At 38.1% G+C, this 17,887-nt stretch overlaps 1 protein-coding gene across 1 annotated transcript in view; it reads left to right on the top strand.

The window, feature by feature from the left end:
- The window catches only part of LOC139992056 (follistatin-A-like), a 59,946-nt gene extending 42,894 nt beyond the window's left edge, over positions 1 to 17,052 (top strand). The window contains exons 5-6 of the mRNA XM_072012575.1: positions 10,925 to 11,221; positions 15,673 to 17,052. Coding sequence (XP_071868676.1) covers positions 10,925 to 11,221; positions 15,673 to 15,791 — 416 coding nt within the window. The 3' untranslated portion in view covers positions 15,792 to 17,052. The remainder of the gene's footprint in view (positions 1 to 10,924; positions 11,222 to 15,672) is intronic.
- The last annotated feature ends 835 nt before the right edge of the window (positions 17,053 to 17,887 follow it).

Raw genomic sequence — 17,887 nt, 5'->3', positions numbered from 1 at the left:
AGCGATAACTTTACAATCGTTCTCCGACCTCGGTAACGTCGAGGAGTCCACACGCGATACATAAACATTTTAAAAGATACACGAAACATTCTGAATATCTTCCTAGTTAGAGCTTGGTCATCGACTTTGGTTTGTACAAAAGTTTTAGCCCATCAAACGGTATATTAATTATTCTAACTTTGAATTATCTTTTTGAAGTCAAATACTTCTTTAATCTATCACAAGTACGATTCGATATCGTGAAAAGAAACGACGAAACAACTACTAAAAATGTTCTAAGAGCTGAATCTTCGATCATTCCCACCGACTGCACCTACATTTCACACGATATCGATTTAACCCGCAAAACATTCATATCTCGAAGAACGAACGCGTATCTCTCTAATCCATTCCCTATCTGTAGGATCCATCCGCTTTCGCGAGCGAGTACGGGCCGGGCCGGGCCGGGCCGGTTGGTTCCCTTCGAATTTCGAGAGGGGTCCCGCTAAAAAGGCAAAGTCCGGTGACACGAGAGCGGCAGGGGCCCTTTTCGAAAGTCGATGTTTTTCTCTCGTGGTCGGGAAGGCTGGAGGCGCGTTGCTCAACCTTTCCTCGTCAGTAACACCGTGCACGGTGCGGCATGGTGTCTGGTCACCGGCGAGCGGCGTGGCGCGGCGTCCGCGCCAAGCTCTTCTTTTTTCGCCGGACTTGTGCAAGATCTGCTCTCTCCTTTTCTCTCCAGGTCGATCCACCCGTTTTATCCACCAGCCGAATCCGGCTATCTCTCTCTTTCTTTCTCGCACCGATCTTTCCTCTCCGTCTCTTGCACTCCACGACCATGCACCAAGCCAGTTCGTTCGTTCGTTCGTCCGTTCCTTGCAACCATATCAACGTCCGCGCGTCTGCGTCTCGACATCGACATTCACTGGCGCATGCCTCCGCTCGAATACTCGCTTCTTGAGGCAGCGAGTCTCCTCCTTTGCCCACGCGTCTTACCCTGCTCACTCGACTTACTCGCTCGCTCGCTCGCTTGAAAAGTTTGCCCCTCGCCGCACCCTTTCTCTTCGACCTTCCACTTCTCGACCGTTCGTCCTCGTGCTCGCCCGCTCCTCAATACTGTAAACAATCGGCGAAAAGAACCTTTGCCCGTATGCAAACCGTGCATCGTCCGCCCGTGACTGCGTTTTACATATCGCCGTGGTAACGGGCCGATGCGAGCTGCATTCGACCGCGGCTGCCGCGAAATCTACCGGATCCCTGGTCTCAGCAGACACATCGACGATGGAGCTACGAGAGAACGTTCGCGGTTTCTGAATATTCCGATCGGATAACTGTATACTCCGACGCACGGGACGATACGTCGCCTTGCGTTGCAGCGGAAATTCTGGCCGAATTTGTCTGCTCGTAACGGGGATGCGAGAAGGAGACACGTACCTCTTTGTTTCATCGTACCACTGTACTCGTATTTTATTATCACGTTGTTATTATACCGGTGTTCGATTATCTAATTTTCAAATCAGTGCGAATAACTATGATCGATCGTAATTTTCAATATGCAAGGAAAATTGTAGAGATTCCTTCTGGAATATTTCGTTTAGGTTCGAGCCTGTTTGAAAGTACGGCAGAGCTAAGTATATTTATTGGACGAAATTTTATAATACAGAATAGGAGTTCGCGTTCAGACAAGCGGATAAAGTCAACTGTAATTTATTGAGTCGAGATTCAATTAAAATTTCATTCCATAAATATTACAATTTCTAGTAAATTTCTAGTAAAATTCACGTTCGGATAACCGTATCAACAAGAGTTTATTATAACTTGATTGCAATAATAGAATTTCTATTATACCTTTTACCGAAGTTGTTTATCCCGCAGTAAAATTCACGAGAAAATGTCTCATCCTCGATGTGTTAACGTCTGACCCGACATGGGTTAACACTTAGCTGGCAGAACGCGTAGAAATGCGCTTTACATACATATGTATGTATAGCGTTGAACGACATGTTAATCTTCCTTTATGAACAGAATGCGTATTAGTTGAGATAAATGTGCAGACGAAAATAAACATCGTTTGTTTGTTCTTGATACCATAGTCAATTTAATTTTTTTCTGAAACGTAATTTCCTAAGTACAGGTTGCAATTCGTTCCTGTAAATAACGATACGTTTATTCAAACTGATCTCTTCGATCGATATAATCTTGGTTTCGTATCGTAAAACAAGATCCGAAGAAAGAGACAAGGGATGATTATACGTCGTATCAGTGATGCACGCAAATCGAGAATATATTTTTATACTAAGCGAATAGCTATCTGCTAAGTGAAAAGAATCTCGTTCTTGCCTCGTTCGTAACAAGTTCAGGAACATGTTTTTACTTTTACTCATCGGTAACTTCGGTTCTCGTATCCATAGCAAGAAACATCGAAACATCTTAATTATTTACTTCGATAGATATTCGAGCTGTAAACTTTGTTACGATCTATCGTTGTCAATTTCGACGCGAAGAGAACGCTACGTTTCGTGGATAAAATGTTTATTCTTACCTCTGTCATTTTGGTAATGAAAAAATACTCGACAAATTGAGTAATTCAATGGAGAAAATTATATCAGTAAAATACCAGTAATTGGAAATATTCGACGCAACAACTGATTTCGTTGTACTGCCTCAATTTGGAAACAAAGGAATTACTCCCGTGATTATCGCTATTATTTTTCATCGTTGTACGTCTGTAGATATATTTCTGTTCAAAAGATGTATATTCATTACGATAGGATTAATTCGAAACCAAATTCGTTTATAAATCATCGATAATTCGTAGTCGATATTACGTCAAGTAGAAAATACTAGTCGATAAAACACCTTCAAAAATAAGTACACTTTTTACGACCAAACGTCATGCTGCACATCGTGTTTTCTCGTAAAATTCCATCGTCCTCGTCGAATAAAACGCGTGGATGCCGCTTGGACGAGACCTGCTAAAAACCGATGAATTGTTCAGCGAACATCGGCCATCGGCTTTTCTGTTTCTGTTTTCCCGTTCCGGTGGAATTCAGAAATTTTAACGCTCGAGTTAATAGAGGCTCCGGCGAAACGTAAAAACTTCCTTCGATCGAGACACGAGGAAGAGAAGCAGCGGAGAAAGAGAGGAAAAAAGAGGGAAGGAAGAGAGGGAAAAAAGGACGAAAGAGACGTAGACAGCCGCGAGAGGAAGAAGAAACGGTACACACGAATGACAAGGAAGTAAATAAGTAAATAAACCAGCCGCCTTAACGAGGAGGTGTCGCGATGTAAATAATCGTCTTCCTCGAGGATCCGAGGCGCGAAAGTGCACGTGTCTGCAAATATGCATACGGTAATATGTGCGAGCTTTTCCCAGTCTCTCTCTTTTCTTCCTTTCCACCTCTGGCCCCGCCGGTCCGGATTCTTTGATATTCTCGGACCTCTCGTACACGCGGTGCCATCTTCTCGCGCCAGCATAGGCGTTAAGTAATTTGCTTATTTCTTTTTGCTCGCCGCTAATAGCTCCTCCATACATTGGCATGGTTTTCTCGCGCATCAAATTTTTTTCGCGCCTCAACCTTTTTCACTCTTCGGGCAAGTTCCGGGGGAAATTATCCGTTTGCATGGACGTTGAAGAGATTGTCAGAGAGATTATTGCATGCGGGGTAAATGGAGGGACGAGATTGTAACGTTTCATTTTTATGGGACTTTCCGTGTTCTTGATGGTGGATGTTATTGCGGCTCTTAAGCAATATTAAGGTATTTTAACGTTATTATTTCGATATCGTTTTTTAAATGAAATTTGCCTGTCCAACAAAGATATCATAGATTAATAAACACTTTGTTGGTTAAATATGTTTGAAAGTTATTCTTTTAATTTGACACTCTTAAGTATGCATCGAATATAATAAAATATTTCTTAAAAACTCATTAAATCGTCGTTGAAAATCATCGATAAAAATCAATGTTCGTTTAGAAATTTATTTTAGTCTAACAATTTTCTAAATTACAATTACGGTCACCGAAATGTAATCGGCGTAAGATAAACAGAAAATGATAACGGACAAAGAAAGCCGATGTTATCCTGAATCGTTAATTACGGAACTAACAACTGGTTCCTGCTGACGTGTCCATTTAATGCCGTTGCTAATTAATTATATCGGATCCCTAAGAGAGAACTAGCCACGAATCCGCAGCAACGCAACGGTTCTATCCGTTACTTTGTTACGACTGGTAGAACGAGTTCCGAAAAGGATATTGCTTTGAGCTACCCCATGTTTCCTCCGCATTATTAATAACCACGTCTCATTAATTACGATTGACGCGCGTGTCTCCGAGTATATCACCGAAATGATCAAAATCAATTGCTCTATTTGTAGATAGCGTAATTATGTAAAAAGATTGACACGACGTGACTGTACATAATTTCGAACTCTTTTAAGATGAAGGGAAAATTAAAATATTTATATATGAAGAATAATTATAGTAATAAATAAATAAACAAGAGTAGTCTAATTGTCATTTAACGGGGTATTAACTATCAGATAAAATTAATATAATTTCCCGTCCGGAACACGCAAGGAACCACGCCAGGTATTCCTTGGTAAAGTTTATAGCACGATCGTAAAAGGAGCTACTTTCGAGTCGGAATCTTAAAGCTTATTAGGGGAGCACGAGCAAATTGCATTAAACATTTTTGCTTTATTTCGCACTCGATAGCCAGGAACATGTTACAAACTCAGTATCTTCGAAGGGAACTTTGAAACCATATTGCAATCGTACAAGATACCGAGGTTACTGACCTGCAGGAGTATTGCGACCTTTCCGAAAAACCGGACATCTCGCGTCAGTTCGGGTGCCACGCCGGAAGAAGGCGCGTCAAGGACGCGTGAAAGGGTGGTCGTGACGAATTTTGAACAAGCAATCAACGCGTGTTCCGAAGAAACTTGAGAGCTCGGATAGTCCGAACGGTTTAAACATATTCTAACAGAACATGTTCTAACATTCAATCGGTATTGACATATTCTAGCATTCTATCGGCATAGGCATATTCTAACATCCTAATACGAACGACACAAATACATACATTGCGCTGTACTCGTTTACATACCCGTTTCATTAAAATCCAAGTTCCTTGCTACTATTGAATTTAAAAGACGTAAAGTTCAGTTCTTCTTACCCAATCACTTTGCGACGTTTGCAACTGATAACTACAGTTATTCAGCGCACAACGTTCGTGTCCAAGTCAATGAATTATCGGAGACAGACGCGTACTGTATAAGTTTATACCGTGCGATTCTCCAGATTCGCTTAAACGACTTATTTTCTCGTGTAATTAAGAATCGAATTATTCGATGGAAAATTAATAGCCAGCTATTAATTTTATTTTCAATCTATCCTTTTAGCACAGAATTTGTATAAAATGAAATAACAAGGGACACTTTGAAGAGGGAAGAAAGAATTGGGTTGCGAGGAGTTAAAAGCACGGCCGTTCTTTTCATAAAGATATTCAGCGGAATACAATTTTAACTCTCGAGTAACTGCACTGTTTTAAATCATACGAACGGCTGCGTAGGCGTGTGAAATGAAACACCGTAAATTACGCTTAATTTATGGAGAAAAACAAATAAATTTCGTTGAAAGAGTTTGTTCGGTACGAAGTTATTACATGCTCTTTGACTTAACCGCCTATTAAACGGTTCATTCATCTGCTGTCCGCTTCTCATTTCTCCGTTTCCTCTTCATTCTTGTTTTTCTTTCCTTTTTCATGCACTCCGGCTTTTTATCGTAGCGATTAACATTACCACGATCCCATGCTATTTTTAGTCTGCTAAGAAAGTACTACAAGCAAAGAAATATTAAGGAAATCCGGATTAACATCGGCATTGTAATTCAAATAGCTTCGATGCGCTCGCCGCTGTTGGGGCAATTCGTACAACGGTTAATAAACACACGTGCTAATAAACGATAGCGTTAAATGTTTAAAACATAACGATTGTTAAAATTTTGCAATTTTACAAAACATTTTTAAATCTTCGATTTAATACAAAAATAGCGATAATCTTTTAAGTGACAGCAGGGACATCAGATGAAAATTTGACACAAAGTTTTGTATAAACCGTTCAAATTATTTAAAATTAGAATAACATGTAATAATTGTACGTACAATATAATTACAAGGTAGATTATGATAAAATAATTTGTCGTAAATACATTGAAATGATATCGAAATAATATCGTATTATTAAGAATATCTTTCAGTTATTTCATGATATTGATTAATCACTTATCGGAATCGGTGATCACTTCGCACGTCGAATGACGTTTGCTGTCGAACGATGTTACGTATTACAGGGAGTAAATAAATGCATAAATAAGACAATATAATGCTTGAAAGACGAAGCGTATTTCTCTTTAACGAGCACGTGCCTCACGAACATATGCCCATTCGTGAGCCATAATGCTTATACGTATACGTAATGGCTGGCCGCGTGCATTCCTTCTTGCGTTGACCCTCATCACATATATGAATCATAAATCATAAGCATGTTATATCGCGGATTTGCAAACAGCTTCGTATTCGTCGAAGATGTCGTTGGTGCTTTACAAATTTACAGCTCTATTGAGGCGTGTCAAGTAACGTGTTGCTATATTTTCGTAGACAGCGGTTCAATATGATATATTTGACGAACTCGCAAATAAGAGAGGTCTCTTGTGCAGATTAGAAATCGTCGATATTTTATCGAAATTATTTCGTTAATCTTCGATATTTTCATTTATTCATAGAAATCTACATTTTATAATTTATACTTTATAATAATATACAATAATAATTGAAATTTTTTTTATTTCTTGTTTCCGATTATTTGATCAATAACCAATATTCATCGTTCCGACGAGTTTGAAATTTAATTAACAAATAAATAATTGTTATAAGAATACCTGGATCTGGAAATATAGAGATTCGCGGAAATCATCCGTTCCGCGAATTGCACGTGTTAAAAGATTCTTTTGAAGGGAAGAATAATGCAAACAATCTTGCCGAATCGTCTCAATAAACGTTTGTTCTGCTTGTTTCTCTGCGGCCGCGCGCCTGTTATTACATAATTACGTATGTACACTGTGAATGATTCGGCTTAAATGTCAAAGGCAACGAGGCACTGCGATTTATCGTATCGTTTGATACGTAATGACTAAGAAACAGAACGTAATATTATGCAACGCCTTGCACGAGGGTCATTGGTCATTCAACTTGGAGTAGCATTGACACAATGTAGGTGCTGATTGAACTACGGAAACGTGCACGAACCGGCATGATTACCTTGATATCTCTTTACCGTACAAATATCTTACGAAACGTCAGGTGAAATATAGTATGATTATAGTGATGATTTAAGAAGTATATCCTTTGATGCTGTCAATCCTTTTCCTTGACAACCTCTTTCGTGGTAGGTTGCGGAATTATTACTTTGCAAGCATCCTTCGATCGCGAGAAATTATATTGATAAAGCGTGCCAGGCATAATGCATATGAAGTCTTTTTTCATATTTAAAAAAATTTGGAATACATTATACTAGGAGTAAAATATGAGAATATAATTATTTTTAGCGATGACGATAAAGATACTTGTAATTCAGACATAAATATGTTATTATAGGCTTTTTACGAAAATTCGGGTTAGATGTAAACAGTTTCGATTGAATTTAAATAATAAAAATAATATAGAATATAGTTAAGAATAATATATATATCAAAAATGATAAATAAATATAATAATAAGAAATAATAAATTAAAAATAACAAAAGCTAGATTTACGGATCATTTATCTTCATATTTTCACTGTTAGCTATATACTGTCACCATATAACTACGTAAATATAACTAATGCAACGTAAGAAAATATCTAAAAAGAAAGAAGGTAATAATAACTCTCGTCGCAATAAAATAACAATGTTATCAATAATACTATATAATAACAAAAGGACGATAACATAATTTCTACAGATGCTTTGTCCATTACGCTCGTAGGGAGCAAGTGGTTGTTTTCGACATGTCCCATAACACGCGTTCCCATATATTTTTCTAATAAAGATGCAGCGTTGTATTCTCATTAATATAATGTTCTCGGTACTACAATTTGCGTAATGTGTCTTAATAAATCCAATTGCTCCCTCTAAGCAGATGTCTCTCAATGTATAACAATGTAACGCTAGCCAGCGTGTAACAGGCAATGAGATCCAGCATCGAGTAGACTTTCATATAAAAGTACGCACGTAGCCTAAGCATCGTGTCTAACAACAAGGATCGCATTACGGAGCGTGAATCACTTAATATTAATCTAGTACAGCCACGTGGTACAGACAACACAGACTACAACTACACACGCGAGTGATATGATGATTGCTCCGATCGTGGCTTACACGTGCACTAGGAACCCTAGACTAGACAAAGAATTTACGTCCGCCATTTTATACGTCAGACGTCCGGCAGACAAACAAATATACCTCATACGATGCTCGAGAATAATTGATATTTATAACAGTGGCCCATGACAGATCGATATAGACTATCATACGGTAGATGTGCACCATCTGCGTTATTGATCTTATAATGGCAATTAAATATACCGTGTACTAAATGTATTTAACACTTTTATGGTTTTGTCTAATTCATAAATTCTTGTTTCTTTTTTCTCATTTTTTAATAAGCATTTAAAATTTCCTCGACGTTATTGAAATTGGAAATGAAAAGAAGCTGTATATTGATCGTTCTAAATTATGGATTTATTTTCAATTATTGTAAATCAAGCGATCGAACAACACTCTAAGTTCTGTTAAACGTCGACTACGTACTTTCAGATTTCTTCGTAAAATAATTGAAGCTTCTTTTTCGTAAATTGTTAGTATCGTAAATCTTCAGAATGGAGAATTCGGTTATTTTTATATTAAATATATACTTTAGTTTCATAAGAGTGGAACATAGATCAACATAGATCGAGGTTTGGTAAACTTTTACGTATCTGAGACTGCCTCGAAATATTTTACATCGTCGTAAATTTAAATCTTTATCGTAAATTAAATTTTTTAGCGAAAGGATATTAGAGAGACACTTCGCACGAACTAAACAGCTTCGTGCCTCGGTATCAGCTATATTTACTCAAAAGTTCAAATTGCGAATTTTGAAACAATCGTGTCATTCGAGCAAATGAGTGATTTATCCGAATGTAGACGGTCGATGTACGAATTGCGTAACGTTTCATCGGGTCGCGTACGCATTGACGACTGGCAGGATGAAAAATGAGCAATACATTACACGATCCCTCCGTGAGAAGTGGGCCATTGACCCAAGTAGGTGTAACGACATATTATTGCAGTAATCGTGTCTGCGAACGAGTCACCGCACGAATCTACCGAGTGGACGAAGATAGAGCGCGTCTAATTCGACGATTGAACCTGTCTCTCGTTTCTGCCTCGTCACAGTAGCTCTACTACTAGCCAGTTCCTTCCAGTGCCATTTGTTATTATGTAACGTGCACGTTCCCCGGTGATGTCTCGCGTTCGCGAAAATCAATCCACATCCGTGACTTTGCCTGCCACTCGATCTTCCGCGATGAGGTCAATCCGTTTGAGCTCTCAAGGTCTTGGTACAAGGAACGATCGTGAACTTGCGTTTCTCAGACGGTACCAGTTTAGACTTTCAGAGAAGGTTCTTTAATATAATCGAAATGTTTGTGGGACGTTTGTCAAGTTGGACTTTGACGAAACATCGCTCGATTCTGCTAATCTCTTTGCTTCATTCTTGGCCGAATCGTTTTTTTCTTACGATGGGAAATACAGAGAAGCTGGGGAGGTTCGTTTCTGTGCTAATCCTTCGAGGGTCGAATCTTCTTTAACCAACGAGAAGAATTAGTTTTTATTGGACGCTGGTAATAGAAACACGTGGTTTTGTACGAAAAAAAGATATATCGTATACAAATTTGAAGCCAGTTTTACCGGAAACAAATATATTTATCGCCCAGTTAATTAACGTTTGAAGATTAAAACTAAAGCAGGAATGGGAAGTAAAAATTGAAGGACCATGGAGTTAATAAACAATGAAGTAACATTCGTATACGAAGAGGCGATCACAGACGAGCGAAGGCTCTTAAATTCAATTCCATTGCACACTTTTTCTAGAGGGAAAAGATTTTTAACATTCGGGTTACATCATCATCCATCGAGATGAAAAAAGGAGGAACAGTTATCCAAACAAAAACGATTCTGCAGCAGACTTAATCCTTCACAAGCGCCTTTATAAAACACAAACGAGCCTCCAGACTCATCAGCATACGTCGTATCTACAGTTTCCGTCTGAGAGATCATCAAAGAGCAAAAGGAATACCGTTCTACTCGTAAAACGAACTCGAATCAAAACCCATCGATATTAATCATTCGAAAAAATTTCCATTCGTTCGGTGAATGCGTGACAACGCCGTTTTTTTCTGTTATTTCTTTTTATAGAACGTAGACTGTACTGTAATTCATTTTTCTATTTCATAAAGAACACAGATTGCACGGTAGAACTCGATCTATCGAATCGAAATGTTATTTGACGCCCAATTAACTCAACTTTTGCTGGTTGAATTCACCCGTCTGAACGCGAGCTTCTATTGTTCGAATAAAAATTAGTAGCGAAGAAAATCGGAATAGACAAGTTCCTATAAATCGAATTCTACCGTACTATGTTTCCTTTTGCCATTTTATAGAGAACGCAGACTGTACTACGATTCCTTTTTTCCACTTCGTAGAGAATATACGATTCGCTTTAATATTTTTTCTAAAACAATGGCTAGGTATACTACGATTCGTTTTGCTGTTTTATAGAGAATACAAACTGTACAACGATTCGCCTTAATACTTTTTAGAGAACACTGATTACGCTACGATTCGTCTTGCTATTTTATAGAGAACGCAGACTGTACGACGATTCGTTGTCGCGAGGGGCAGACGTGTCTATCGGAGATGAAGTCGGGCCGACCACGTTGCGTGACCTGTACCTATCGTTGTCCCCGGAAGCGGGAGCGCGTCCGGAACCGGACACACCGTGATCGAGATCCATCGGCGACCATGTTGTGTGCCACCAACAATATCACCTATCCAAGCTGGTGTCACATCGTCAAGGACGCCTGCGCTACCGGCTTCGTCCTCGAGACGCGACACGCCGGCCCCTGCAACGCCTACGACACCTCTCCTCTCTATATCGGTAAGTCCTCGACACGCGATTACGTAGATAACACGCGCTTGCTAGTCAATGAATACTGTTGGCTGGGCCCTGTCTGTTCCAAGTAGCCTCTGTATTCAAGTAGCGAAGCTCGACGCTTCACGCCTATCCAAATACGCGACCACGATATTTGATTATTTTGCGCAATACTTTTACCTTTCTTACGATTCTAGCTGGTTTTATTGGATTTGACGAGTTTTATGATTTTCAGCCAGTTGTTTTTGTGGCTTTAGTAGATTTCAATAGCAAAATTCAAAGACTCGATAGCGATATTTGATTATTTTACGCGATACATTTACATCTTGTATAGGTTTCGTTTTATGTGTTTTTATTCGTTTGAATGAGTTTTACGGTTTTAAAAAGTTGTTTGCTGGACTTGAATGAAGTGTATATTACATGTGTTATACACATACTCATGGGTGGTGAAAGTTCGTGAGTAGGTCTCTGTTGGATTATAAAATATATTTGTTTCAATGAGATTGATTTATAGGTGTTTTCTATCGATACTGATAATTGGAGATGGAATTTTTAGCATTTTTCTTTTTTTTTTTTTTATTATACTTTTTATTTTGAAAAGCGATTGTGCGTTTTATATGCAACAAGTTCGGTACCAGATTCTAGCAACTTGCACGTCGCTTCTTGCAAATGTAACTTCACGTACGAGAATCGGACAAATATTCCAAGTACTCGTGACAGACGACAACGACGTTTTATAAATCTAAATAATTTCCAATAAACCAAAATTTAACTGCTTCCTTGCTAATCGTAATTGCCCATTGAATTCAAAGTTCGGAGAATGTTTCACGTGTTTTCTGCATTATTGCCTTATTATTTATAAAACGCGCAAAGTTAAACACCATCGAGAAGCAAAAAGAAAGGAAAAAGGAAGAAGAGGAGCAATAAGAAAGAGAAAAAGTTGAAATGCAGAGCGTGAACTCGTTTTTCATGGAGAGCAAGCGGAACGAGCGCAGACGGTAACAGCGTGGCGGTCGACACTTCCATTCCGATTTCATTTCGCATTTAGCAAGGGATCGCCGATGTCGAGGGGCCGCGTTTCCCATGCCGTGATAAAGCGGAATACGCGTCTGGTCATTTATCTATTTCTCTCGGAGGCGTGGGCCATTCACGAGCCGTCTGCGAAGCAAGCGATCGTCGTAATCCAGCGTGGAATTCGCCTTGTTCGAGTCGCCTCTGAGAATATACGCGCCCACACGCTCGCTTGTCTCGCCCGTTAAACACAGTCAATCGCGAAAACCCAGAGGAGAGCTAGCCATGGAATTCTAGAGTTCCGTTTGCGATGCCTCGTTGCGTGTGCACTCTCGTTTCTCGCTACGCTTCCTACTGTTGCGTTGTCGCCACGCCATGGGAACCGCCATGGAACTAGATCGATTTTTATACAAATTTTCAACGCGTCGCATTCACTGTCTTTTTTTTTTTTATTTTTATTTTCATTCAACATTTAATGCTTCACACGAGTAATTGTTCAGGCGTTTTAGAATGATTTTTTCAATGAATCTATGCATATAGAATTTCTTGAGACGCGGTGAAATTTTGACGATTAATATTTTGAAATTATCGCGTTCAACGAGCGAAGCTGTGAGTCGATTGATAGTTTGAGAGAACAGCGCTTCCTGTTAGAACAGAGATTTCTCACCATTGGCGTTTTTATAATTGTTTACGAGTGTTAGAAGTTAGATTCTTAGTCTTTTTTTGGAAGAACAAGGGAAAAGATTTATTGAGAAACTTTGAGAAATATTGAATTACTTCTCTTGTCCTTTTCAATAATCTTGAAAGAGAGATTCAACGAATAATCTCGCTTCTTATTTCACAATAAAATATAAAAGTAGTGGAATTGTATTAATCGAAGAAAAAGCTGTCGATACGATTCTTTCGTTTCTTTCAGTCGATGAAATGCTTTTGTCGTGCGTGTACAAAATGTTTGTGTAGATGTAGAAACCTGTTGCATGCCGGACATAAACGGGAAAGTTTACGCATCAGCGTCTAGCATCCTAAATTATTCTGACTTTTATCTCAGGCACGACCCACGATTTTTCAAACCCGAGTAGAATTTATCGAACTTGTAGCATGCTCTACTTGGCACGCGTAAGTACCTACAGTATCAATTAAATTACGATGGTTTCTTGAATTGCTACCGGTATAAACGTATTCCGACATCGATCACCATTTCGCTAACGTTATTGATATTTATTTATAAGTTCCGATGCCCACGCTAACAATAAAATTAAAATAACTATCGTAGAGAATGAAACCACTGGTAGAATTGCGAGTAGAGTAGTGATTTATTTTCTATCGCAAAATCGCAATAAAATAGACAATAAAGGGTGATTTTACAGAGTGATTTCGAGTTAAGCTAGAGAGGAAAAGGAAATAAGGAAAATTTTATGCTGTTTAAAAAGTTTTATCGTTCTATTATATAGCTACTATATTATTCTATTCTTTTGTTATTCTACTCTATTCTTTTATTTACTACAACTAAACTAATTTTGTCGCGTAAATTGATTCCTCGTATCATTTTATTAATAATAAACTAAAATTATTGAAAGCTTGACACTTTACGAAATATTTAATTTTTGCATCGATCGTTTTTAACTTATTTGGAACATAACTGTAACTTGGATCAGTTACTGATTCATTCCACCTACTGATAATAAAATTGCCTGTGTTTTAGTAGAACAATAATTTATAAATAAAACGAAGGAGAGATCGTTAATCGATAAAACAAACTGGAAAAATAGAATTATATCGCGGTGATATAAATTTCCTGTCTGTGACATTCTGTCGATGTATCGTATCGCATATTATATTTTTCACGCGTTTATTACCTTCGACCGTTGTTCCCGTGGAGAACAACGCGTAGAATAGGTTCCTTTCTCTAAATTATAATAGACGCAGTTGAATGCGGCTTTCTTTCGTGCTGCAAACGCGCTTATATGTATCGTAATTACATCGGGAAACGATACAATGACGGTTCGCTATTACGCAAATTATAAAAGAGATCGTAACACGTTCAGGAACAGAAGCTTTTGAATAATTTGCATTGTCTTTACGCAGCAAACCATAAAGACGGAGTAACGGTGCAACGTTTCGGTTTTTGTTAAGTCGGATATAGATAAATCTAACTTTGTGACACGCACTAGCTGTTGACATTTTTATAAAACCATACGAATGATATCGATGATGAATAACGTGCGGTACATGCCATGTTTGCAACTAACGATCCGTATGTAAGATTTATTCATGTGCCATATCATATATTATTGTTTTTTCTACGTACAGTCATGAAATTGTCATCAATTTATTATTTCCTTTTGTTAGCATATATCTGCTAGCGATTCTGAAAGTAGTCGAAGTCAAAGATATAAAAACGTGGTACTTGTCGTGCGCTTTGTGTTACGTTGATTTACATTATAATAACGTTGAAATATCATTGAAAAATCGTATGAATCGAAGCGTGAAATGAAGTCGGTAGTTATATCGTTAAACAGAACTCGGTTCTTGTTTACTTTGACGTTATTTGATTGATAAATCGTTCACTTCGTGATAGACTTATGGCTTATGAATAAGAAAATAATTTTTCTTTTATTTCGTTTTACATATTTCATCGTATAATTAAAAACGTACGTCTTAATCCATCGAAAGGAAAAGATCTTGAAGCGAATATCTCGCAAGAAAAAATGCACAAGATCACCTTCGTACAAGTCTGCAGGTATTAAGTATTTAAATAACCGTCGTTACTTCACATAATTTTATAATACGTTCCCCATCGTTAAACGGTATTTGTTCCCATTTAAAAGACAGTTTATCAAATTTAAATTGAAAAAGATTAGCTAGTTACGAAAAAAAGAAGAAAGATACGTTCTTCAACAACTAAATTAGAGTCACGTAATTGATTAAAATTTGTTAACGATCCATTACGATCTGTCTTGAAAATCTTATACCGAGCTGTTTATTCTGCATCCATATAGTAGAATGAATTAAGTCTCGCGTGTCATTTACATTTCAATTCCTCGTCCGTTCACATGTCACGTCATCGATCAACGCGTTCGATAATAACGAGCCGAGGGAGAAGAAGAGGAGAATAACGTATAAAATCGAAGTATGTAGCCAGTTTAACGGCATTTCTTATCGCCCACGATACAATGGATCGCACCATGTGCTCGCGATATATAAAAAAAAAAAAAGAAAAAAGAAAAACAGCTCGGCTCACCATCGAAGAAAAAGCTCGCGGAACGTTTTCGATTCGCATGGTGTTCGGTCTCGTTCACGATCGTCAGTCGAAGATAGCATCGGTTTCGCAGCAGTTCCGTAGAAGATCGAGAGATATCGAAATCGGCGTGGCATGCCCGGAGGCGGTATATATCGAACAGGCTTTAATTTAATAACCACCCTTTTGCTTTGGCTCTTTGTTACAGAGGAGGACAACACCTCGAGCAACTACGGCGTCGATCTGGCGGATGAGGACGCGAGATTCGAGGACGCCGAATCCCTCTCGTACAACGGGCAGACGCATCGTTCTTTGGCGTTGTCGTAGCGCGCGATCGATCGATCGATCGGTCGATCCTGTTCGCCAACACGACACGAGTCGTAGATTTCTCCATAGGTGCTCGCTCGAAGGAACCACGCGGATAGGTGAAACGTGTCGCAAACGGAGAGATATCCTCCGATCCATTCGCGAATCCACGAACGATCCACGCGGATAATCGAAAAGTAATCGGATAAAATTCATTCGTTCGCGGATCAAAGTGACCGATCGAAGAATAATAAGTTAGAATTCATCAATTCGCGGATCTACGAACGATCGACGTGGGCGATCGAATAAAATCGATCGAAGAATAAAATTCAACGTGAAAGAATCAGACGACTACCGCGTCCAATTCTCTAGAACCGATCTAGATCGTATTAAGGAAATGTCACGCGAGATATCGTGTGAATTTCCGCTCGAACTTCCGGAGAACTCGAGGAACGACGCGTAACAGACATGTTCGCGCTTCCTCTTCGCAGGTTATACAAGAGCGTACATATATGAACGCCATTAAAATCGCGTGGATGCACGAGCGGCGAGATTCGTGCCGGATAATGTAGATTAAGGGCAGATCAGTATTCTTTTCTCCGTTTTCGGGAGGATTTCGAGGTTTCGCAGGTTCGTTCGCGTACAAGTGACGATTTCTTTTTGTTTTTTTTTTTTTTTTTTTTTCTTTCATTCGAAAGGAAGCGGAAAACTGGCGAATCGAGACTAATTTAACACTTTCGTGATCGAAACGCGCGATTTGCTACCAATCGGGAGCCATTCGCGCAGGTTTGTATCTATTGTCTCGGTGTACATAAAGTATTTCACGAGTTTGACGCAGACAATTGTGTAAGAAATTGATTATTTCTCATTTTGAGAACGTTTGATAGTGTTGTCGGTTGTTCGAATAGAAAAATATTTGAATTTTTTAAATTTCCATAGTACTTTCTGTGAACAAAGTATTTTAGAAGTATCATTGGTGAATTTAATACAAAGATAAAGTGTTTCTCCGATGTTTTTAAGAGTACAATGTTGGTGTATATGTTAACTCCGGTCGATGAAAATCACTATTATAATATAGATAGTGTACGAATTAAGCGAAGTTGTAAATTGCTGTAAGTATTGTTTCGTCATCTGCTTTCTTTCTTTTGCCTTTTTAGCGTTATTTTTATTCGGATCAGTTTTAATCGATAATGTACCACAGTGTTCTTTTGTATTAATTTATTATAATGTTAATTAATTTATTGTTCGAAATAATATGAATAAACGAAGTCTGATTGGAAAATCGTGTTCAAAACTTCAACATAATACCAGCTTTTTAATTTTCTTATTTTAACAGGATACACAGTGTAACGTGAACTTTTATTACCAACGCGTATATGAAATACATTTGTATCATACAAAGATAGTAACGCGATACGAGTCAAGTACGTGAAAAGTAAGCTTGTAATATTATTATTATTTTCAATGTTTTTATTCATGCACGTTTTTAGCCACGACTGCCGTTTAATATTGTAGAATTCTGTACATAGAACGTTTACTTTATGTTTATATATTATTTCTTAACGTTAGGATCGTAAATTTCTCATCGATACTAAAGAGTAACATTTACTAATCCAGCAACGTTCATTCACTAATATCGTTTAAACTGTCTTGTTACATGTATCGTAATAATAATCCGCTTTAACCAACTACAGCCATACAATTGTATTGGCTCCTGACGATGTATCCTAACATTCGTTTTCATAAAATAATCGCGAAAGTGTTAATGACGTCGATGAGTAATAACCATTCACCATCCTTTCGAGAAAACTTTCAAATTAATCAATCCATGTGCTTACTACGGTTCGACGAGTATTATGTAAGTAGATCATTTTAGGAACTCAAAGAATACGAAACTAATCCGAAAGCTTAAACGACTTAAGCAAGTTTCGCAGGACTAATCGTTAGACCGGGGATTTTTATGCATTTATGAAAAATTTAAAGATGTAAAAATACACAGAAAATATATAAAATATTCAACTAATTCTCCGCTTAGGTTCCATTTTTCTAGTCGTGTTTATAAGATATGAATTTGCATAAATATCCACAGTCTATTAATCACAGTCACTTCATACAAA

The sequence above is a fragment of the Bombus fervidus genome, chromosome 11, assembly GCF_041682495.2.
Source record: "Bombus fervidus isolate BK054 chromosome 11, iyBomFerv1, whole genome shotgun sequence".
Lineage (NCBI taxonomy): Eukaryota > Metazoa > Arthropoda > Insecta > Hymenoptera > Apidae > Bombus > Bombus fervidus.
This window is presented reverse-complemented; position numbering and strand designations above follow the sequence as displayed.